Here is a 25,172-nt window from a genome sequence, read left to right on the forward strand (position 1 = left end):
CGGCTCGGGCCGTGCGGGTGCGGGCCGGCCCCGCCGCTGTCCTGCGGGCCCTGCGCGGGCAGCAGCAGCGCCGGGGCGGCCGGGGGACGCAGACCCACACGCCGTGGAGCCGCCTCGGAGCTGGGGTGGCTCCGGGGGCGGTGTGAGAGGAGGGAGACGCGGTGACCTCGCCCAGCAGCACGGCCGGCCCTGGAGAGCGCTCCGGGTTACCTGCCGTTATCCGCCGTGCCCCGCCGGCCTCCACGGGCTGCTGCCCGCCGGAGCTCGCTCCTCGTCTCGGGAGCGGGACATTTGTCACTGTGGCCAGGGCACTAAGAGCGGGCTCTGGGGGCTGTCACAGTCTGTAGGACATGCCAGGGTTTGTATGGGGTGTTAAACTGTCACTGCACTGTGTAATCTGGTGTAGGAATGCGAGACACCTCGCTTTATAAAAATATCCTATTTTTAGTTTAGAGGAAACTGGATTGCTAGGGGACACTCCAAGTTTTCTGCTGATGGCAGTGTTTTCTGTGCACCTTGTGTTACTACAAGCATCGTGTCTCAGGGATGACAGGTACGTGTGGACGTGCTGGTACAGTCGTGCTGGGAAAAGGGGAGACGCTGGTCCTGCCGTGGAGACCTTACACAAATGGAGGAGATGCTCTGTGCTGCCACAATCCTGACCTGTCCCCTAACTGTTGGAGGGTGAGGGGATTCAACAACTACATTTCAACCTGGTACTCAGTTTTGCCAATGGAAGTGTCTTGTGAGCTGGAGCAGTTTCCATCAGTGACTTTAGAAAACAGGGAGGTCTTGGAGCCTAAACAGGGAAATTTAGAAAACATGGAGATGCCTGTCTTCATGTAGCCTTCCCAAATACTTCTGATCCCTTGCCCAGGAAGTTGAATTGTATCACAGCCCCTAGCACAGTAACGTTGGTTGGTACTGGCCACATGAAAGGCGCAGACAATTAATCTTTGCAGGGTGTGTGAGTGATCAGGCATTTGAAAGGTTCTGGGAGCAATGAGAACAGTGATATGTCTCCTTTATTGTGCAGAAAGGTGAATACCAAAGTAAGTCAATAGATTCCAATAGCTCTAAGCTGAACTGAGTATCAATAACACCATGCTCTTGTAAGTGCCTTTTTCAGACCTGCTCTATGTGTTTTAGCCAGGGTGAGTGATGCCAAAAAGTTATGACAAGATGGAAGGGGTGAGTCCACTGATGCCAGAGCTTGGGATGTGTACAAATTCATGTTGACTCTCATACTCACTGCTGTCCAAACTGGACTCAGAGAACCCTTTTATTGTTTGTCTTATATGAAAAAATTGCATGATACAATCTTTGGTTTTACTTGTATGGGCACACCCCAGCCATATATAGAAAAGTGTTTGGGGAGGAGTTGCCTATGCAATTAGCTTTACCCCACTCCAGAGCTTGTTAAAACATGCTAATAATGTTGATTAAGTTATAACATGCTGTGGTTGCCTCAGGTTAGAACACATTTCCCTATCAGCACGTATGTTCTTGTGTAGCAGTATTAAATAAATAAAGAAAGTAATTTTAGTAGAAATTGGTGTGCTTTTTAGTAGAATGCATTAGATTTTTAGCTAAAAAACATTTACATTTTCTAAAGCAGGGTAAAATAGAAACCATGCTTTACAGATGTGAAAAATGTTCTGACTGCCTATATCAGACATCCAATGTCTCTCTCTTACAATGGAGTTTTGGTGAATGCCTTAAAAACCTAGACATGATTATTTTGGGATCATAATAATGAACTGATACACAGTGCTAATGGACTTAATGCAGACTGCATTGTTCACCTCCATGAGAGATTGTCATTAATATGGAAAGCTTGGCTTTGCTGTAGCACTGCTGCTAACACCACAGTCTTCCTGTTTTACTGGCACACGCCTGTGAGGACCTTGTAACATTTTCTGTGTCTACCGCTACTGCGTAAATGAAAGGCATAACATGACACCCTAAATCCTTGTTGAGAGACACAGACACTTGTCAGCAACGAAAGAGAAGTGTGCTGAAGGTTGGATTCAAGGGTTCCATGCCCTGGGTGACCCGTGGCAGCCCCGAGGTGCTTGGATTTGTTCTCTAGTGCCGCCTTCTGGCTGAGCACGCCCAGAAAAACCAGTCCACAGGTGACAGGAAGAAATGGTTACTGCTTGGAATAATGTTATTTGTATTTTGTACAAAGCTGCATTAGGTAGGTCAAAGGCAAATAATAATGGCTCTGTAAACAGCATTATAACAGGAATTCCTCTAATAATCTAGTGGGTATTATAATCTCCAAAATAACAGGCTGGAATTTTGTCGTTGGTATGTTTTCCTGAAGGATGATGATTCTGAGATCTATGTTTCACAGTAGCAGATGTATGACTTGGAATAGCTTTGGGGAGAATGTGAGCACAGCCATTTTGCATTGCTGAAGCAAAACTGGGAGAGAAATGTTTCGTTTTGGGGCCTGAGCTGTCAGGTTCAGTATGAGCCTGGGAGTGAGGGCCAGAGCCCTCTGAAAGAGCAGCAACAACCAAAGGCTAGTTTGGAGCTGTCATCCTATCAAGTCCTATTTCTGTGATCCCAAAGTGGAGCTTCCTCTGTATTTGCAACTGGTGAGGCCACACCTTGAATACTGAATCCAGTTCTTAGACTCTTAATTTAAGGACACTTTGGGGCTGGAGCAGGTCCAGAGAAAGGCAATGAAGCTGGTAAGGGACCTGGGACACAAATTCAGTGAGGAGCAGCTGAGGGAGCTGGGAGTTCAGTCTGGAGGAGGCCCAGGGGTGACTTTATGCTCTCTACAACTCCCATATGGGAGGCTGTGGCCATGTGGGAGGGAGTTGGTCTCTCTCAGGTAACCATCACAAAAACAGGAGGATAGAGTTTGGAGTTCCACCAGGGAAGGTTTAGGTTGGACATTAGGAATTTCTCCACAGACAGGGTGATTAGACATTGGAACGGGCTGCCTAGGAATGTGATGGAGTCACTGTCCCTGGGGGTGTTGAAGGAAAGACCGGACCTGGCACTCAGTGCCGTGGCTCTAAGCTGACACAGTGGTGTTGGGTCACACATTGGACTCATGATCTCTGAGGCCTTCTTCAACAGACTTGATTCCGTGATTATCTCCACAGCTCTGCCTCACACAGGCAAGGCAGGCAAGTCCATGCTCAGAGATTGTACCCTCGCCTGGGAGCACAAGAAGAGCTCCAGCAGCCACGAGGCGGGAAACGCAAGCTCCATCATCCTGTGCCACAGAGTAACCCGGGACAGCGACCCCTGTCCTTATTCCATAAGCTGCCTCTAGGGAGGCCACCCGGGCCCGCCGAGAGCGCGGGGCGGCCCTGCCCCCGCCGGGCGGGCAGCGGAACGGAACATGGCGGGGCCCCTCCAGCCCGCGCTTCCCCGCCTTTCCCCGCGGCGGCGCGCATGCGCGCTGCGCGGCGGTGAGGCCGTATCCCTCCGCGCGCCCCTTTTCCCTCGATGTCTGTGTTAATAAGGTAATTCCCGCGCCCATGGTAAGTGCCGGGCGCCCCTCCGGGCCCGCCCGGGGCGCCCCGCGCCGCCTCGCGCCCGCCCGCGCGCCCGCGGCGGGGCAGAGCCGCGCGGAGCCGCGCCACTCCCCTCCGCCCGCCGTGTCCCTCCGCCGGGCGCGGCGCGGACTCTCGTGTGGGGCTCTCGGCCTGCGGAGCCCCGGGTCGGTGCGGCGGCGGCGGTGGCGGCCGGGCCGGCAGCACGGTAAGGGCCCGTCCCCGCGCCCCGTCTCTCCCTCACCCCCCCCGGGCCGGCCAAGCTTTTCCAGGTCAGTCTGCGCCTTTGTATAGGGCCCTGTTACCGGATGTGGAAGTTGATCTCTTCGCTGGTAAAAAATAATTCCACTTCCCCCGGAACCCGGCGCCGCGGCTCCCTCCGCAGCGCCCAGCCCAGCCAGGATTTCCTGTCGGGGAGAGCGGGCGGCCGGCCGGCCTTCCGGGGACCCCGCCGCGCGGGGGGCGCGGGCGGCGCGCTGGGCCCCGGCGGCGGCCTGGGCGGCCCGCGGGGCGCGGGCGAGCGCGACGCGCCCGGCGAGGGACCCGGGAGCTGCGGGGCAGAGCGGGGCCGGGCTCGTCCCGCGGGTTTCTCCGGCGGGCAGCGCGGTGCGGGCCGCGTGGGCACGGTCCCGAGCCCCGCGTGGGCCGGGGGGGCCGGCGGGGCCGCGGCCCGGGCTCCTGAGGCGGCGGGGCTGCGTGCGCGAGCTTGGCGCCAAAGGTGCCCTGGGGAGAGGCGGCTCGGGCGGGAAGGGAGCGGCTTCCCCTCCGCAGTGCCTCTCGCCCCGAGTCTGTAACTCTCGCTTTGGACTCTCAATAAAGCGTACCGTGGGAGCATAACAGTGGGATACGATGTGTTAGTGCGGATTGTCGTTTTTTTGTTCTGATTTCCCCAAATAGTCGAAGTAGTTTCCGTTGGTGGGACGCTGGTGGCACGTCGGTGAAATCCCCTGTAGGAAGTCGTCTGTGGTAGTTCTCAAGGCATTTGTGTATTTTCCTTTGACCTGCGTGCTAAGGTGGCTTTGATTTAACGGCGAATGCTTCATAGTAGCATTAAATGTGCTCAGAGTTGTGAATGCATACTCTGTAGTTCTTCAGCCTATTTTAAGTTACTCGTTACTTCTGAATTATTAGTAAGATTGTGCAGTTAGCTGAGTTTTGTATGCATACAAGTATTTGCAAGGGAACATAACTGTGCCATGTAAGTAAGGTTAAGAGTATATGTGGCAGATCAGCATACTCTAAATAGACTTTTTCATGACCTACTTTTTTTTGCTCAAAACACTTTGTTTTCTAGTTGGATTTTTTTAAGGCTGTGTGCCAGACAAACTGTCGAGGAAGATTTCTCATGATAAAATGGATGTTCTTGTTAGGAGTTGGATGATTTTGATTTGATGGTATTTTCAATCTTAATCAACCTGAGACATTCTCCTAAGGCTGTGGTACAGTTCAAAGGCTGCACCACAAGCCCTTGGATGCTTCATATCAATCACAGCTGCTGCAAATTAACCTTTTTGGTATCTAGTGCCAAATTTATTTGTGAAAACTGTAGGTTGTTGGCAGTGCCAATCCAAATCTTGGTGCCAATGGTTCACCCTTGTTGCATAACACTCTTTAGATGTTACAGATCATGGCCAAATCTGTGCTCTCCTATGTAAAAAAAGATGTAGAAAAGCCTTTTTTTTATTTGAGTTATTTGAGTTCATTGCTGATTGGTGCTTAAGTTAATGTGTGCGCCTAATAGGAGGGCAGACCTGCATTACTGACAGGCCTGGCTGTCTTTGCCACTAAGCTATTCAACAATGTTTGCTTTTCTGAGATCAGGTATTTTTCATCTGATGCATGTCTGACATGAAGGTCATGTTGCTGTTCAAGCAAACTAGAGAGAATTTAATTACAAATACAACAGTCAGAGGAAAGCAGAAAATACTGGAATTAAAGCTGACTGCAATTAACATATTAGTGTAATTTTCACTATCATGATAGCAGTGTGGATAGTCTATGATATCTAAATCAATATTTGAAGTATTGGTTGGGAAATCATTGTCAAAAGATGTTTGATTCATGTAGGAAACAGACGGGAACTTTTTGAGTTTGTAAGTTGCTGTAATCACTGGTAATTGATAATGTACATTAAAGTGATATCAGAGTGTTCATGAGATTCTAACTACTCTATGCTGAACTTCAAAATATTATTGACCTTGGTATGGACAGGCACATAAGGTTAGCTAGAAATGGCCATTCTGAATTTCTAGCAATAGTGTGAGATGTTGAAATCTGTAGGGTAGTAGCATTTTTGAAGGTCTGATCTGGGGAAGCAGTTAAATTGTTTTTTTTCTTCAGCAGTGGGGAGAAAAAGACATTCTCAAAGGGTGTTATTTTTCCAGATATAATGGATGTGAGAGATGATGGGTCTCCAGCCATCTTCTCAGTGCAATTCTGCCATCTGTCACTTGAGCAGAGAAAAGTGTTTAATGAGCCTTTAATGGAACTTGGTGATTTCAAACCCTTCTCAGAGACACTCTGTGTGTTGATTCAGGTACCTGTGATGCTGCAGTCCATGCTCCTCCAGAGGGAGGGAGTCCCTTTCAGGGGTGCACCTGGGGACAGACACTGGGCTGGGAGGTCTCCGTGCTGCCAGATGTTCTGCAGCAGCTGGTGTGGGCCTGTTGGTCTTGCCCAGCTGATGCTCTGCACTGCAGTGGTAGAACAGGAGCAGGTCTGGGCTCTGGGGGGCAGGACACCACCCTGAGAGATGCTGAGCCAAACTTGATTTTAATTTGGGCTGCAGTCTCTGCTGCTCTGTTGTCTGTAGACTCTGGTGTGGTAGCCAGGCATCCCAAGCTGCCAGGTTTTAGCTCCACTTGCTTCCCACAGAGCCTTCACACACAGTTCCACCTAAACTCCTGTTGAGTGCTATTCTGCACCCTTCTGGTAACAGTGTCATCTTTATTGAGGGAATAAAAACCTGAATCTAAGATGGATGCAAAGAAGTAGTATAATTTTCCTTTGAACATAAGTAAAATAGCAATAATAATTTGATGTTATTTTTAATTACCAGCTAATTGTGGCATCTGGCTAATGAGACTGTGCAGAATACATTGCAGTAATGTGGAAGTTCAGGAGCTGATTGAATCAGAGAAGTCTAAACCCAGCAGAAGCTCTTCCCTATTTACTCACTTGTAGACAAAACCCTCTCCACACATTTGTGTAGGAGCTCTTAGAAGCCTGAAAACATAAAACATTATCACATTGCCATAAGAGTAACTCCAACAGTCTCAAGTCTTTATTTCAGAGCCAGTGATGCTTTTATTCTCCAAAAAAGTCCTCATGCAAAGTGTTACACAGCTGTCATGCTAGCAGAGCTTGATGGAAATGACACAGTGAAGAGAACCCTCAAACACTGTTCAGCAGAGTTGATTTTAGCACTGTGGAGTAGCAGCAGACTGCTCTTTGAAATAGCAATCTCATTTCAATTTTAAGTGTATTGTTGTATCTTGCTTGTGATAGTGTCACTGCACTATTGCAGAGTTGCTGAGCCATCTTGAGAGAGCAGCTGGAAGGGTTTTGTGGGATGGGAGGCTGGGGCTCTGCAGACCCTTCTCACTCTGTCCAGGACTGTGGGTGAGTGTAGGGGAGGTTGGATGTGTTGTTGTCACTGGGGGGGTTTCTTACAGTGCCAGTCCTTGGGATGGGCTGCCAAGTGGAAATCAGCCTTGGGTTGACAACTCTTCAGAAATTTTGTGAGTGCTAGTATTCGTTGCTTAAAAGTAAATAAACGTGCATGAGTTTTGTTGGAAATGCCTCTTTGTTTGCTGCTGTTAGTGCATCAGTGACATGGTAATGGGATTTTTATTATTTTAGTTGAACAATGGAATTTTGTGAGTTTTTTTCTTTTTTCCACTAGATGGCCCAAGCACGCTTCAAGTACCCCATGAGAACTGAAACTTGATTCATTTCTCTTTTAACTGAAGTAAAAACTCTACATTGAGAGGCATATACCAACCTGTGTGATGCTTTGTGTTTGTTTAAAATACAAACAACTTCTGTCTACCAAGAGAGTGTTGGTCAATGGAAGGAATATGCAGTAATGAAATGGTTTTTTCCTTGATTAGAACATTTTTTATCAAGTGTAGTATAAAGCTATTTAGTCTTGTGTTGAAAAGAGAACTGGTGTGCTTTCATTGACTGTGCTCCACAGTAATTCAGGGAGCCTCTGGAAAGGTGTTGATCTGAAGTTTGTCCCTAACATCTCCTGGGACTGAGACTGGTATTTTGCAAGTCACCATAATTGATTTTTGTTTTTGAGGGGTGGCTTGAGTTTTGCTGCACAGGGTAACAGCTTTGCAGTTCATTTCAGTAGTGTATAAATGCGGGCAGTGGGTTCTGCATGGGCTGCTAAATGTACAGACTAATTCAATTCAGTTTAACAGACATGAGGTGTAACTTGTTATCATGAGTATCTTTTTTGGTTAGTGGAGGAAGGTGGATATACACTGAAGGCAGCTCCTCCATGGGGTTGTTGGGCACTGGAATGAGGCTGAAGTGGTAGGATGTTCATCCATAGAGAGACATTCAGAACTCAACAGGACTGAGCCCTGGGCCAGCTCTGGCTGGGATATTGAACTATGTGATCTTGACAGGTCTCCTTCAGCCTTAATTATTCAGCAATTCCAAAATGGGATTTTATTAGTTCCTTTGCTCCACTGCTGTTTAAACCAAAAATAAATGGAAAATGGATAGTTGTCTTTCTGAGCAAGTTGTAACCTCAGTAACTCCCAGCTTGCCTTTGCTTCTGAGGGCCTTGATGTGGTGGTATTAGACCACCAGAAAAAGGATGTCTGTCTGTGAGCGTGCTTTTCCTCCTTAACTTGCAATCCCTACTGGGGAAAAAAAAGCCATTTAAAGGGAGTGCTCTATTGCTTCATTTCACTGCTGCACTTGCCAAGTGCCAGCTCTTGCCTTATGTTTGGTATTATTACTTCTAGTGTCTCTTTTTAACAGGTATAACAGATTATTTCTTACTCCATTTCTTAGGATCTTTCCTAGATTTTCTCTTTTGCTTTTTTGCTTTATGGGAAAGAGACAGCTGTTGTCCCTTCCTCTGCATCTGACTGTATACAGAAATTATATTTTAGGGTGAGCAGAAATAGTGGTGGACAAGATGTCAGAAAGGTGCTGTGTTTTATACCTATCTCAGTGCATTTACATAGTGGTACCCCCTAAATACATGTAGGCATTTTGGATAAGTGGATATAATGCCTTTGGGTGCATGACACAGCAGCCAAGATGTAGAACTGTGTGAAAGCTGAGCCAAGCTGCACAAGGTTGCAGTATCAGGTGAGAGCTTTGAAACCGCCTTCTGTATAAGAAATGTTCATCCAGTTCAGTTTAAATTTTGTTTAACTTTACAGCTGCAGTGGTTACATCATTGTCATACTGAAATCTTCAGACTAATATCAGTTCTGTTTGGCTGGCAAAAGTAATTCTAAAATCAAAGTGCTTATTGCAACCAATAAAGCTTGTTCTCATGGCTAAAACCAAGTCCAGTTTCTGAACTTTTCAGAGTAGTTCAGAAATAATAATTAAAAAAAAAAGGCAACTTGTATTTATTTAAAATAATGTTAATGTTATTATTTTGTCTTTATATTCCTTTATGTTCTTCACTAGATGTCACTAGTAGATTTGGGAAAGAAACTTTTAGAAGCTGCACGAGCAGGTCAAGATGATGAAGTTCGCATTTTGATGGCAAATGGAGCACCTTTCACCACAGACTGGGTAATGACAACTTTTATAGTGGAGAAAGTAAATCTTACTTTTCTCACCTGAAGAAAGAAATACTATTCTTACAATTCAGCATTTATATAACAGTTTTTCTTGGAATTCTGCATTCACATCATCTAATGTCTAATTCAAAATTAAACATGTCTGTTTCTTCATATGAACTCCTATTGATCTTAGTAACAGACTGTGAATGAGCTCATTGTGGTCACTTTCAAGATGAACTTTGGAATGGTTAATGAGGAAAAGCAGCAATCATCCTCCTCATTACAGTGTTTATGCACTTAGTGTAGTAAGAGGTCTGAATTATGAAAACAGTCCTAACTACCTAATATGTGCAGCTGAGAGTTCCCTGACGTAGGGGTACTGAGTTGTCTTTTGGGTGTGCTGATTTTTGAATAGGTTGTAGAGAGAGGTCAGGTACCCAAAATTCCTAGGGTGTTTACAAGCTCTTAAGACCCTTAATCTGCTTAGTGACCTAACTTCCAAATTAACTCTGTTTTGAGCAGAGGTTGGACTTAATTGACTTCCAAAGGTCCCTGTTGACCAACACTAAAAATGGGGTTAGACCCCTTGAAATGTTACAAAAAGGCAGTAAAAACAGAGTAAAAAGAAAGCAACAACAAACTTCCATCTGCCATTCATAATCTGTAAAATCCTCAACATCTTCTCTTCTTGAGACTACAAGGGAAAATGGTTTTGAAATGGCAGCTTGACACCTGCGTTTGGTATCTTCAGAGTAAGAAGAAATGCTTTGTTTTGCCATCTGTTAGAGCTGTTTTGTGTTCATTACAGCTGGGAACATCTCCACTTCATCTAGCAGCACAGTATGGACATTACTCCACCACAGAGGTGTTGCTGCGGGCAGGTGTGAGTCGGGATGCCAGAACCAAAGTGGACAGAACTCCATTACATATGGCAGCATCAGAAGGCCATGCCAGCATAGTAGAAGTCTTACTTAAGGTACAAACTGCTGAAACAGGTCTGAAGTGGGGTTATTGCAATGGTTTATGATCAGATATTTGCAATTTGCTTTTAGCCATGAAACCAGCATTCAAATTACATGAATAGTTAAACTGTGTGCATTGAGAACTTTGTTTTCCAATTGAACTGCAATTTATTTTACATTAAAATCATCATGATTTCAGGTGAATTATTTACTGCTGTTTCAAAATAAGAATACTCCCTAATTTGATACTGTGTTTAGTAATAGATTTTAGACGTAATATGTACTTTAGAGAATCTGTAATGCTTTTGAGATAAATAATGTATTTGGTAGATAGATTGGATTACTTTTAAAAAATATGTAATTGTAAGATAGCAGGGCATTCCTCATGGAGAAAAACAATTTAGGACTTCATTCTGTGACCAGCATTATTTAATTGAGATATTTGTAATGACATAATTTATGCAATGATCTTGTTTGTAGCATGGTGCTGATGTCAATGCCAAGGACATGCTCAAAATGACTGCACTTCACTGGGCTACTGAACATCACCACCAAGAAGTTGTGGAACTCTTGATAAAGTATGGAGCAGATGTTCATGCTCAGAGTAAATTTTGCAAAACGGCATTAGATATCGCAGTAGACAACGGAAATGAAGACATTGCAGAAATATTACAGGTAACTTTTAATTCCTCATGTTAAGGGAACTTGCAGCAAAGTACTTGATTACCCATGTCATAAACTCAGCTTTTACTGTAGCAGCTGTGACACCATATATTGATAATGCCACACTCCAGTCTAGTTCATTACATGAAATGAGATTAATGTTAGTAAACATAACTTGGTCAAAGACCATTTTTACCACCTACAAAGTCAAGGATAAGTATTCTTTATTTTCTTAAGTATGAGTGATGTAATACACAGAGGTAGGTGGACTCCTTAAAGTTGAGGTGTAAAAACTCCATTCTCTGACAGTATATTCTGACTATCCCCTAGTATTCAGTTAGCTTCATATATGGATATTAATTTCCTAGTTGGAGTTCAGACAGGACAAAAGAGATGTCAGTTTTTCCAGAATTAGAAAAGCTAAGATTGAATTGTTGGAGAATTGATTTTAATAGATAATTCCATGGAAATGTGTGCTCCTTGTTCAACAGTGTTGTTAAAAGCAAAGTAAGTGATAAATCTTACTGAGAAAGAATGCAAAGCAAATGAAAAATATCCACTGTATGAATTAGGCCAGTATATAAATCTGTAGCCTCCCTATGTCTTTAAATGTCTGAAATTCTGGTGTGTTCCTTTAGCCTCCTCCTGATTGCAGAAAGGGTGGAGTAAACAGAAGTTAGTGATAATTCATAGAAAGACACAAAGACTGCCACGTCCATTTCGTGGCAATTGCAGAGTTGTCAGAGTAGCTTTCCATGACATGTATCTGCCCCAGCAGTCTTGGTTCTTCAGACTTCTCTTTTAGATAAGTGAGCTTGCCTATCTGCAAGAGAGCCTTGTCCTCATTGTTTACCTAACTGGTAGGGAGAAGTAGTGGTGTGTTGTTAAACTCTTTCACTCTAACAGATTTTCTGTCTTTAGATTTCAACCAAAAAAAAAGTTTCTTATGTACTTGGAGATAGGACACAATGTGTGTGCATTGCACGAGTGCAGTGAGGGAGCTCCTCCTTGTTTGTGTGAAGCATGCAAGAAGTGTAGCTCTTACACAAGGCAGCAGCTCCTTTGTAGCTGCAGTGGGGATGATGTTGTTCCCTTTGTGTCCCAGATTGCAATGCAGAACCAGATCAACACGAACCCCGAGAGTCCGGACACGGTGACGATACACGCAGCCACGCCGCAGTTCATCATCGGGCCTGGAGGGGTGGTCAACCTAACAGGTCTGGTATCTTCTGCACATCCATCCACTAGAACAGCTATTTAGGTGCCTAAAGGATAGCTGTGGGATTTTATACTTTCACTGATTTTCACCATTTAGTGGAAAGGTGTGAGGAAAAACAGTGGTAAGAAGAGTTACCATATTCCTCGTCAGTGGTTTTTGTGTGTTGTAAATATGTACATACCTAAAACAATCATCTTCACAGATCATGGCATAAATTATCAGAAATTCTATTTGCTTAACAAACCTCACTTCAGAATAGCACTTTGGTTCAGCAGAATGCTGCTGAAAATGGAGTGTTTGCTAGAAGTTTCAGTGCAATAAAAATAGAAAAAGGGACTTTGCTGGTTTTAAATTTATCAGCTAATTTTTTTTCATCCTTCTAGATGAAACAGGAGTGTCTGCTGTACAGTTTGGAAATTCATCAACATCAGTATTAGCTACGTTGGCAGCTTTGGCAGAAGCATCAGCTCCACTGTCTAATTCTTCAGAAACACCAGGTTAGAAAGCTAAGTCATTTAAACTAATTTAATAAATTTAATGTACACAACTTCAAGTTTCTGTCAGCTCGTGAAGTAGTGCAGTAAATAATGACTCTATGGCTATAGATAAGGAAGGAGAGCAAGGAAGGAATAATGACCATATTTTTGGGGCTATTTTTTCTTTTTATATAGAATAGCTTCTTTTTAGACAAAATCTTCCATTTTCTTTCAAGATTTGAAGAAGTTCTAGCCATGTTTCCTTCCAGAACTAAAACCCAACACTGAGTTTGACATTGAAAGATCAGAGCTGTTTGCCACAGCACCTAGTATTGGCCCTTCCAATTGAGACTTTTTTTGTGACAGTGGCCTTTCTTACTGCTGAGCCTGTACTTGGAAGCCAAATCAAGTTCAATAACCCACCACTTATTCATGTGGGAGTTGCTGTTTTGGTTTCCTGAATAAACACTCTGTGAATATTTAAGCAGTGTTATAGGACAGTAATCTCTAAACATAAAGATCTTCAGAAGACAATGTCTGCAATCATTATTTCAATTACAGAGTGATTTTTCTGTGTATGTTACATTGTAATTAACTTAAAAGATGAAAGCTTCAGAGTTTTATCTACCTTCTGTCATCTTGAACATCACAACACAGTCTATAGGGTTTTAATTTCATCTCTGCAGATAGAGAACATTCTAATGTCTGTTATTTAAATCAAAGGCTTTGCTTTTACCATGACAAATTGAAAATAAAATACAGAGCTAGTGTTCTTGAGTTTCCCTGATTGTGGTACCACTGGTTTTGCTCTTTGTCTCAGCATCTTGTTGGATGGTAGCACAGCACCCCATTTGCAGCATACAGTGCAAGCTGGGCTGTGTGCTGTAGCTCTGAATGCAGGCTTTCCTTGTCCTGCCTTGATTTGTAGACGTGATACAGAACTGTGGGAGTTCACTGCTTTATACTCATTATTGAATCATGAATTTGAAATTGTTGAGCTGGAATTTTTCACTTTTACCTGTAAAATTATATACATAAAAGGTTTATTTTACTTCTTAAGCTTTGTCTTTCTTCTTCGAAGGTGTAAAAGTGTCAGCTCTGCAGAACTTTTCCTTTAGTTTTGTTTCATACTTTGTATAAGAAATAAAGTTGTTTGAAGTACTCATGGAGTACAGACAAAACTTAAGATTCTCTAGGGGTCCTGTAGTCTTGAAGACCATTATATTAATAGAGAAATCTAAGCTGAGTCCTGACATAGAGTGGCAAGGCATTGGTTCAAGGTAGTATTACAAGTTAATTTTTTTTCATTCTGCTATTAGTATAACTTAGTTCAGCTTGTGTACAATGCAGAAGTTCATTGTGTTGTTAAAAGCAGCTGCTGTTCTTGCTGACCTGTTAACACTGACCCCAATTTTGAGTGGGGTATATCAATATTATTGTATTGAGCAAGGATGGTGTTGCATGTAAATGTCAAAATGTGAGTGCTTTATGTTGGCCTGATAAAAGACTCTATTTAAAATATAATACATAGTAAAGTGTATTACTATGGGGGGGGTCAAGTTATGAAAGCCATGGCATTAATGTTTCTTTAGCTGTACCAAAATGCATTTGAAGTCATAAAATTTCATTCATAAATTGACTTAATTCCTTTACTAATCTGTTGCTAGTTGTGGCCACAGAAGAAGTTGTGACTGCAGAATCTGTGGATGGGGCCATTCAGCAGGTGGTCAGTTCTGGAGGGCAGCAGGTTATTACCATAGTTACAGATGGCATTCAGCTGGGCAACCTGCATTCCATTCCAACCAGTGGCATAGGGCAGCCCATCATTGTCACCATGCCAGATGGGCAGCAAGGTGAGTGCACACTTGTGTGATTCCAGCTTGAGGAACTGTTTTAGCTGTAAAAATAACAACAGTAATATTAATGACTTTTTAGGTGCAAATAGCTTGGACCCTTTTATGTACATCTATGAATTCTTATATTAGAGAAGGCTCAGACATAAGCCTCTGCTGTTCAGTGGGTTAACATGTCAGCTGAGCCTTTGCTTTAGGAGACAGAGTAGAAGAGTTACTAAACTGTGGAGGAAACATGGGACATTTAAGATTGCTTTGCCTTCAGTAAGTTTGATTTTTGCAAACTTGTTACAGAAACTAGATGATGGAGTAAAACAAAAACCTTCCTAATTCTTACACTGTTGCATTGCTGGAAGTACTGTAGGGAGGTGAGGCTTGGATTTAGAAATCTGATGCATGAAGCAACCTCTGCAAGTTCCATGGAGTGTCAGTACACTGGCACACTGACCTGACAAATGTCAGCTCTTACATGCCTGAAGTTTAGAGCAGCACTGGCAGAACCAGTGAAGCCAGAGTGACACAACTTCTTTTTTTTTTGGGCCATATGTACTTTGTAGAAGCTGCTAGTGTGATAAGGCATTTTTTGTGATGTGTATGCTTTGGGTGGTTTCTTTTAAAGATCCCCTGGCATTATTTAGATAAAAATGATCCCTTCTCTGGTTTCTTCATGAGGACTCCCAGTGTGAAGCTTGAAGAGTTGTACACAGGAGGCAAATGATTTGGTTCACAGGCTGCCTGAGCTAGTACAGCTTGTTGTCATTGTGAGGGAGTGGCTGTAGATGGCAACTGAGGTGACAGTTACATTTATTTGTCAGATGGCTGTGTGAGGAATTGGAATATGACTTTACTGAGAACCCTGATTTTCTTATTCATGGCTAATAACTACTGGATTTTTAGATTACTTAATGTGTATTAAAACAAAAGCAAGATTTGTATTTCGTATTTATTCAAGAAATATTATATAAATGGTCTGCTACAGAAGTTAGAGTTGACAGGCTGGTGAATCTGATGCAGTTCTTTGCCGTGTCTGTTTACTCAGAAAAATGGCAGTGTTATTCCAGAGCTAATTACTGTAGGCTTTAATAATGAGGAATTTTAAAGTTTTTAAGTAGCATACAAGCAACTAAAGTTTTTAGTAGATTTTCACTGAGCTTATTGTGCACTTTATTATACAGATGTGTTTTCACAAGCAAAAGTATTTGTATTTTTGCTGTTAATAAAATTCCTTAAAAAATACAAGTTTTATGTGGTGCAAATATTGTTGGAAATAAATGTATTTACATGTACAAATACATTTTCAGTGCTAACAGTTCCAGCAACAGACATTGCTGAAGAAACTGTAATAAGTGAAGAACCGCCAGTGAAGAGACAGTGCATTGAGATTGTTGAAAATCGTGTGGAGTCTGCAGAAATAGAAGTAAGGAGTATATTACATGATCTGTGTTGAACAGTGTTCAGGACTGAGATCTGGTTATGGTTTTTGTATTGTTCAGGAGGTTAATTTCTGTGTCACCACAGAATGAAGTGTGTGAAATGTTCAACTTGTTCAGTCTCTCCTGTAACTGAAACTCATCTTTTACAAAGTTGTTGTAAAAAGAAAATAGGAGGGCTGTTGGCTTGATCTCTGGTCATGCATGTAAAATTGACACTTGTTTAGGTATATGAGAACATTTTTTTTGTTTTTCTGGAAGATCACTAGCTGATTTTTCAAACTGGGTGCTGATACGTTATCGAGTGACTTGACTCTTTCCGCTAGGAGTGAATGAGAGCGCTGTGCCCTCATCCTTCTGTTACAGCCACATGCTTCTGATTGTGAGATCATTTTTAGCAATGTTTCCTTTCCATTCATGGTATCTAGATAACTGTTGATGGAAGTGTGAAACAGTAAGATTCTGTGTTTGTTAATTTTTATCTGTGTGGTGTCCCCCACCTTTTTTTTAAATTCTGAAGCAGTTTGTTATTACACAACTTTGCACCATCTGTTTTTTTAAAAACTATACTGCAAAAGACCTAAGAATGTTGAGAGCTCTTTCCTTTTTATATGACAAATGGTTCAGTTTAAAATTGTAGCTTTTTTTATACTAGCCACAAAAGGTCAACCATCTCATTCCTTTTCCGGTTACTTCTAACTGTGCTGACCAGTTTTGGTCAAAAGTTTATGAAAATTGCTGTCTGCTTTGACTAGACTGTAAGTTCTCATTTTGTCAACTCCATGATATTTCATTTATCCAAGGTTGTATTCTCCAACTTCTGTTCATATTATCAAATTGTGCCTAATTGAATACTTTTTGTTGTACAGTATGTGCTATATGTTATCCATGTCTAATAACAATAATTACCACCTCTCATCATTTACTTTCCATGTCCCTAAGTTGTTGCATCAAATACTTTTGGCCTTTGCAGCTTTGTGGTCATTACAGATTATCCTGACAGTTGAAATTTTCTTGCTGCATTTTTTAAAATGTATGACTGTTAAAATAAAAGCATTTCTTTTGTTCACACTTCTAAAAATCTGCCTGAATTATTCATAAAGGAAATTACATTTCCTTAAGCTTTTTAGTAATTCTGTTAAATTAATTTTTAAAAAATCCAGATTGGTTAAGGGATAAATTGATGTGTTCTTAAGTAGAGATAATTGATATAAAAATACCAATAATTCTTTTTCAGGGAATTACCAGTTTTATTTATATATGTTGAACATATTTCTCAAATATTGAAAGAAGTAGATTTACATGAGTTACTTGGTCTTTTACTTTTAAGTGGAAGCTTTGATGACTTTCTTGTCTCTGCTTGTACAACTGGAAATGCACATGCAGACCTCTGCCTCTGTGAAGGCCTTGTGGTGGTTCACAGGGGTATACTGCTACTAAAGAAGTGCACACAAAATTGGTTCACTTAAAATTTCTTCATCACAGACAGTAGTAGATACTTAAATTTGGAGTGGGACCCTTCCCCTCATTAAAGTATTTAAAAAAATATTTTAGAATGTGGAAATACAGAAAATGTTTGTTTTCTTTGCCTCACTCTAATTCATTATTTTATTATGAAGGTTGATTCAAGGCTGAAGGCTTTTTTCAGCTGTTTTAAGTTCATAGTGTGTGAACAGTTTACTGTAGTTATAAAGCTATTGTAATTGAAAATCCTCTCATCCATGTGAGGTGACAAACTTTCCTGTGAAAGTGTTGTGGAACAACTAAAGCTGTAGTGGTGTTTTTAAATTTTCTATTCTGGGTCTGTTAAGTTAAAACATTTCAGCTCATTTTGTAGATTGACAGCAGTTTTCCTAAGCAGTTTGATATTTTAAACATGGGATGGCAGCAAAAAAACCCTGTCACACAGATACTCTGTTTTTCATTTTCATGCATAATTCATTAACATATATTGATCTTTATTTTCATTCTTTAATTTGACTGTTTCTCCCATGTTCCATGTTTGAAAGGTGACATGCATTAGAACCAGGACAATCATTTGATTAGACTAAAAAATAATCATAATTGTAAACTAATTATATTCATTGATTCATATCCTGTGTCTTTGTGTTGTTTAAAAGAGTGGTTGATTATTTTAGTTATAGGTATTCCTATTGTCAATGAAAAGTTACATGTATGAAGAAAATTCCCTGGTAAAATGGAAGATTTCTTTGGAGCACTGAGCATCCTCTAATTTGATTTATGTTGGGGTAGATGATATAAAAGGACTCGAGATCTTTAGAGCACTTCTGGTTGTGTTCTGAAGAATGTCCCAAGAACGCTTTCTGGGTTTGATTAAATTGGTAGATGAGATACAGTCCTCCTCCCTAGATGTCAAAGATGACTTCTAGATGTCAAAGACTTCTAGATGCCAAAGTTAGAGAGCCAGTTTTGACCATTGAGTCCACAGTAGATATGTGTGGCTCCTCCAGAAGCATTGGGCTCTTTCCACTGCCAAGCCACACAGCCAACAATAGTTGGCTTCATCTCCTTAACTCATTCTGTTTGTTGGGACTGTGACAGTCTAAAAACTACACCTGTTAGCTGCTGGACTAATCCCTGTGCTTTGAATTGCTAGTCTGTCTGGTAGATACTGGTTTTTTCTTCTGGCCATGCCTTGGAGGTTTGGGTTTTTTCTTCCATTTTTTTCTTACCCTTTCTGTAATGTGCTGTACTACTTTTGGGTATGCAGCTCTAGTTCTCTCTTCTGTGGGAAATACTCTTAAAATGTTGGTCAAGAACCTCCCCACCCCCAAATGTTTGCAGTGTGCACACTCCACAGCAGTGATTCCATCCCCAAATGTTTGCACACATTCCATAGCAGGGATAGCCCCTTGCTGTTTGTAATGCACCACAGGACTTCTTGCCAGTGAACTACCAATGGTTCCTATTTCTGTGCAGGCCAGCAGATAGAGCAGCTTTGTTTCTTGACAGTATTAGGTTTTTGATGGTTTTTATAGGACCAATTCATGGGATAGATAATGTCCAGCTCAGTACCTCCCAGCCTTCAAAAAGGAAAGGCTGCTTTCCACATGTGGAAGGATCAACTGTTTTGACTAATTCACTGGGATTGTCTTGTAGGTCTGCTCACCAAGGCTCTAATTCATGAGGCAGTTTTACATAAGGTCCCCTCATACTACAGACAGAACTTTTGGCTGGGCTGGTGCTGGAGGATCATTGGTGTGTTTCAGATCCTCTGAGGTGTAGGCTCTGCTGTTCATTTGGCATCTGCCATGTTAGCTGCTACATGAGCAGACCATCCTTAAAGTTGCCTTAAAAGCAGAATCCAAATTTTCAGAGATGGAAGCTGAACTTCCTTTTCAAATAAGTAGGCAAAATCAGATAAGCTCTCATTTTATCAGCATATACTCCAAATGAAGCAAACCCTAGCCTGCTGCCTTCAGCTCTTAAAACCCGTTTGAAAATCAAGTTGCACTTACTGGAGTTTGTTCTGTGTCTAGCTAATCTCTTTATAACCTGTTAATATCATCTCCTTCACCTGTTGGTTTTGCTGTTAGCAGTGATCTGACCACCTCTGTCATTGTATTTAAGCACATTCAGCTGACATGTGACTGTGACAAGTACTGAGAACAGGAGCAAGCAGAAGCGAGGCAGAGTATTTTTCTATTTTTCTTACCATGAGAATATGTGAGTGAAGAATAGGGATGCTGTTATCTGAGTGTGGGGGGCTGAAACTTCTGACAACTGTTATTGGTATTAAATGGGAATGTGATATTGAACTGCTGGGAATATGGTGAAAAGAGGACTTGCTTTCACTGGACCTCGGTTTTTTGATAAGTTGTTTCTCTGGGAGATGGCTTGTTTCTCTGGCAACGTTCCTTACTGTTCTTACTTAACTACAGTGGAAAGAATGATTTTTTAAATCCAATACTACCTTACTCATAAAAGTATGATGCACTTCAATGAAATGGTATTTGATTGAATATTTGATCAAAACAAAACTATTTCCTAAGCAAATTGCTTTTTCAATTGGGCTCAGAGAAAATCAGACAAAATGACAGTCAGTACCTACATCACTGGAGATGGAAATGCGTTCTCCTCAGTTCCTAAGGCAGCTTCAGAGGATGTGGCATTTCCCTTGTCATTTTGCTTGGAAGCCATTTTATATCCACCCTCAGCAAACTTGTATGCAGGACTTTTGCAGCGACTTAAGGATTTCTTTACTAGCTGCTTTTAAAAGGAAAAAAAGCTTATCTGGCTAATTGCCTGTTAATTGATAAAGATAGTGTCCTTGGGGATGTGGTTAGACCTCTGGATTGCAGAGTATCAATCCCTGTTTGGAAACAGTTAAGTTTATGCTTTGGTCAGTGGGCAGCTGACCCTCTCCAGTACAGATGGCTGATAGGTAACAGCTTGTCATTTTTACTGTTTGATTAGATATACAACCGCAAGGGACAAGCCTGTTAGATTGAATGATTGGGGAAATGTTCATATATTCTGTTAGTATTTAATCACCACACTTCTGCTTTTTTCATTTAGCTCTTTTTTGGTGAAGATTTGCATGGTGCCTTTGCAGCTCAGTAGACTGGGGTTTGGTGTCTCCACAGCCCTGTGTGGGGAGTTGGCTGCTTGATAATTGGGGTCTAATTTGCACAGCAGCATTCACACAGGTTTGCCCGAGTAAGAACTGAACTGAACAGCTTCTCCATGATACCCTGACACTTGATCTGCATGTAAAGGAAAAGTATTTGCCATTTTAGCTTGTATTTGATACTTCTTTGACAAAATATTGCTGGTTCTGTTTCTAATAGGAAAGAGAAACTCTTCAGAAACAGCTGGATGAGGCAAACAGAGAAGCACAAAAATATCGTCAGCAGCTTCTAAAGAAGGAACAAGAAGCAGAGGCCTATCGGCAGAAGTTAGAGGCAATGAACCGCCTCCAGACTAATAAAGAAGCTGTTTAATAAAAAATGAACACACTGCAAAGCCTGTTACTTTCAAAAACCTGCAGTACAATCTTGAACTGTACACTATATAGGTACAGCCATGGGATTTCATGATAGAGAAGATGCTACAAGTTGATAACTGGACTTAAGCCGTGAGCTCTGATTGATTTCTTGTAACATAAAAACTCTGAATTTAGAAATTGTGAAAAGTATTTAAAATTAAATACTGTAAATAGTTGGTTTTTTTACAGTTTCAAAATGAGTTGATAAATCTTTTTGAAGGGATCCAGAAACATGAAAAGCCAATGTTTTTGTGAAATTTTTGATTTTAGTATGAATCTAACTTCTGAAAAACAGAACAGTTTTAAGGGTGATGTTGATTTAAGCTGACAATTTGAAATTTGATTATGTGACAAAATTAATTGACAGTTATTTCTACATGATAACAGCTCAACTTCTCTGAATAAGACATTTCCAGGTGGAAATCTTTGTACAGCTTTAAGTAGTTGTCTCAGATTCTCTGAAAACCATTTTTGGTTTTTTTTTTTATTTTAGGTGGTGAAATTTTTATATTTAATTTCAGATATATCCAAGTAGATTTACATGTATATGAAGCTAATATTTTTTAAACTTTTCAGTTTGTACATATGCTGCATGTTTTTATAATTTCTACACATACATCTTGCATAGGTATTTTTCAGCAAAGATGAGAAAAATTATGAGAAAAATGTTTAGCCTATAGGTCATTTGAAGTAAGCTAGCAGCCAGTTTTATTGTGGATGGTATATTTCTTGGAAGAATGTAATTTGTAATTAAGGAGAACAAAAAAGTATCTTAATTTACATATTAAGAAGCAAAATTTGGTAGTGGAGGCGTCGAAACTTCACTTTGTGTGTCTTATGATTTTCCTGTACAAACATTTTAAAGTTCAGTAATGAATAGAAAGGAATGTCTCCACTGGAACACAAATAGTAGCTATTTTAGACTATCCCTGTTGGTCTCTCTTCCCCAATAACCTTGAAATGATTTCAGTGATACATTTTTTTTAACGGACTTTCGCATTTTAATTACGCAATTGGACGAGTAATTTTTTTTTATGTTGTATTGATGCTCTTCCTAGCCAGCATCATTGTTCCTCACTGTGATACTGTGTTTGTGTGTGTCTGTGCAGTGATCTATTATGCTTAAAATTTATATGGCACGTTACATCTTCAGAGCATTGTAAAATCTTTTAAAGAACCCTTACTGCTCTGCCTGAGGCAGGTAAGTGAGTGTTATTGTCTCAATTTTATAACTGGTTTAAGTGCAACATGAGGGAGTTAAATGACTTACCACCACGTGAACCTGTGGTCACCTGGGAATGGATCTCAGGAGTTCCTGGCTTCTAGTCCTGTGCTTAGACTGAGCTGCCTTAAGATTGTTCAGTGCTGTGTTACATTAAATTTTGAACTACTGTGCAGATCCGTTTTTTGTAAGATAAAACTCTTTGTGCTTTGCTTTGTTGTTCCATGTTCACTGCTTTTATGGAATTGTTTATATAAACTTAAGCAAAACGTCTGGTTTATCTATACTGTACACGGAAGAATTACCCTTAAAACTGTACTCTGGCCTACTTTTTCTATTTTACAATTAAATATCTTTTCCACATATATAAAGTGTAGAATCAGTTCAATTGGTTTGTGTGTGAATGAGAAGGTCAAAGCTGTTCTGTGTTAGACATCTGGAAAAACATGAAAAAACAGTTTTGGGTATAAAATGGCTTTAAATGGTAGGAGGGAGGAATGGGAAAAGAATTGCATTGTACCATACAAAACTTCGTCAAACCGGTCAAGATCTGACTTGGGTTTATAGATTTGGCAGTTAGGAAAAATTCTAAATACATTTGTATTGTTATATGTTTGGTAAATTCGATTTTGATTGGTAAATTCAAACTAAAAATAATCAAAAGATAGAAATGGGAAATCTATGGTGATGAGTTTTAGAAGAATTGTTTTCAAGGACATCATTATGTTAGTACTAGGACTTGAAGCAAATCTTGTGCAGTGGTTAACTGGAAATTGCTCTATTTTAGGGATTATTTCAGGAACTATCCATTATGTCATTAGCAGATTGAGGAACCAGTTAACCAAGGGAAATGTGCTGCTTAGGCATTGCTGCAGTGAATTATGTTGTGATGAAAATAATGTTTGTGTCCTCACATCCCACAAATTTAACAACAGTGTAATCTCGGTGATTTCTTAATAATGATAAGAGTGGCACTGTTTGAGTGGTGATAGTGGCAGCATCCAAGTGGAGAGTTTCCCACGGTTGTGACAGCAGATGTTGGCAGCAAACAATGAAATGAACCTTTTCTATTCATTCTGTTTCCTGTGAGCAAATATTCTATTCCTCATTGTCCATAACAAAACCCTTCTGAGTGCAGTGTAGCTATAACAAAACCTTATTTATCAGCAGCAATATTTACCTTGCCTGCAATCCATTATCAGCTATTTTATTTTAGTTCTGAACAGGACCTGCTGTTTGTTCTCTTCTGCACAGAACAAGAGATGAACCCAATGAAGCCATCACCTGTGAGCTCAAGTGTAGGGTATATGAAATATTTCTTATATAGTTTAGCTCTGAAAACATTGTTAAAAATATTGTTCTTTATTTGCTGTTCCAAATTAAAAATATAAATGTAATTAGCTACCATCTGTTTCTTTGAAACATATTTCAAAGAAATTAATCACTTGTAATGAGTTAAAATCAGGATTTTTGAGAACTTTGGGCTCATTTTGAGTTGGTCCTGTGCTTGATGCCTGTCCCTTCTTAGCTTGTTCCCCTTTATGGGATCATTTACAGTGCAGCCAAGAGATGTTCATAAATTCCTATTAAGCATGTTGACAGCTTGTTACTTTTTTCCTAATGTTTCCAGAGCAATATGAGATAAAACAAATATGCATATAGGAGTTTTTTGCACTTTTCTCAATGCCTTTTTATCAAATTTGGGGGTTTTTATTTCAGTACATTAATCTGATATGTGTGTGTCAGAGCATCTTTCTCATATCTATAAAACAGTTCCTTCTCAAGTATCTATTTGCAGCAGGAGCTAGAAAAGGTTCCACACTGTTCTGTAGACTGTGTGTGTGGGAACAATGTAAAAACTTCCTAGAACTATGCAAGTGGTTGTGCTGCATTACAGTACCTGGGGCAGAGAATCAAAGCTGCTCTGGCAGCCAGTTCTCTCCTGTGACACAACAGCAAAACTGCTGGGAGGTATCAGACACAGGGTCCAGCCTGGCATCCTGTCTCCAGCAGTGCCAGCCCCAGGCAGGAGCCTAAGGTATGGCAAGAATTTATTGCATGGGAAATAATTTCCTGGCGCTTAGTCCACAAGTCCTACCTCGTGTCTTTTCCCAGGGCTGCCTGGTGCAGTGTGGAGCAAGTGAAGATGGATAAGGATTCAACATTGAGTAGTGTCAAAGACTGTGCTGCCACAGAGAGGTCAGGATGTGTTCTCAGGTCCTAAAACTGGAACGAGAGGCAATCTATAAGGCTGTTCTTTCAAACTGAGAATGATCCAAGTGGAGGACTTGGAGGAATTCTGGAGAGACAAGACTAAGTCCCAGTGCTTATGCATATCATACAGGAGAAAGGAAAGCACAGTGAGGGAAGAGGTGCCTTTTCCCAGGTCAGTGGTCTAGGGTGATACCCTTGGAGGAACATCACCGTGCTTAGTGTAACCCGCTCTGCTCTGATCTGAAGGGCAGGATATCCACAGAGGATCACTGCTGCTTCACGTTGTACTTCTGGAACTGGCAAGAGCTGTGAAGCCTTTCCTTTTAGCAGCATGGACTGACAGCATAACGACTGAACGCTTGTGGGGATGTAGGTATATCCTCTTTTTGGGGAAAAAAGAGTTCTCAAAACAATTCTTAGGAAAAGTTCCTGTCTCCCATATCAAATCTGTTCTGTGCTGGTACCTTGTTTTCATGGCTACTGCTAGCACAATGGCTGGCATAACATCTTTTAGCTTTTATTTGGTTTTGAAAGCTCTTGAACTTTTTCTCTCTCACAAGTCTCATGTTAATATGCCTTATATTCATGGCATGGATTACTGTGAGACTTCTGAAAAATTGATTGAAAATGGGAAAGTGCAGAGGCAGCTTCTCTTAGTGATACACTATCTTACACATCAAAAGAGCACAGATGAGAACATGAGAGATTGTAAAAACCCTCAGCTGGGAGGAGTTAGATAAACACTCACCAATGACCTGCCTGTTAAACCTTTTCCAGAATGTGTGAGTCTGAGAGATAAAGGGAGCTATAAAGGGGGAAGCAGCTGGCAGGGCACCAGA

At 41.2% G+C, this 25,172-nt stretch overlaps 1 protein-coding gene across 4 annotated transcripts; it reads left to right on the forward strand.

Annotated features, from left to right (window-relative positions):
- The first annotated feature begins 3,444 nt into the window (after window positions 1–3,444).
- On the forward strand, window positions 3,445–22,490 carry GABPB1 (GA binding protein transcription factor subunit beta 1). 4 transcript variants are annotated; one of them, XM_063169776.1, is made up of 9 exons: window positions 3,445–3,491; window positions 9,189–9,296; window positions 10,095–10,262; window positions 10,729–10,923; window positions 12,017–12,128; window positions 12,514–12,627; window positions 14,274–14,459; window positions 15,761–15,876; window positions 20,701–22,490. In XM_063169776.1, the coding sequence occupies exons 2-9, from the start codon at window positions 9,189–9,191 to the stop codon at window positions 20,851–20,853; spliced, it is 1,152 nt and encodes a 383-aa protein (XP_063025846.1). In that variant the 5' UTR covers window positions 3,445–3,491; the 3' UTR covers window positions 20,854–22,490. The 4 variants fall into 4 exon arrangements, with proteins under 4 accessions (XP_063025846.1, XP_063025845.1, XP_063025847.1 ...); XM_063169775.1 differs by lacking the exon at window positions 3,445–3,491 and adding an exon at window positions 3,657–3,729; XM_063169777.1 differs by lacking the exon at window positions 3,445–3,491 and adding an exon at window positions 3,844–3,853.
- Window positions 22,491–25,172: the final 2,682 nt, after the last annotated feature.

Source organism: Melospiza melodia, chromosome 15 (assembly GCF_035770615.1).
Source record: "Melospiza melodia melodia isolate bMelMel2 chromosome 15, bMelMel2.pri, whole genome shotgun sequence".
Taxonomy (NCBI): Eukaryota; Metazoa; Chordata; class Aves; order Passeriformes; family Passerellidae; genus Melospiza; species Melospiza melodia.

What these genes read in the sequence shown, in the direction of transcription:
- GABPB1 (XM_063169776.1), top strand. Translation starts at nt 9,189, where the DNA reads ATGTCACTAGTAGATTTGGGAAAGAAACTTTTAGAAGCTGCACGAGCA. An exon ending in TAGTAGAAGTCTTACTTAAG is followed by an intron (nt 10,263 to 10,728) that starts GTACAAACTGCT and finishes TCTTGTTTGTAG; the next exon opens with CATGGTGCTGATGTCAATGC. An exon ending in AGGGGTGGTCAACCTAACAG is followed by an intron (nt 12,129 to 12,513) that starts GTCTGGTATCTT and finishes TCATCCTTCTAG; the next exon opens with ATGAAACAGGAGTGTCTGCT.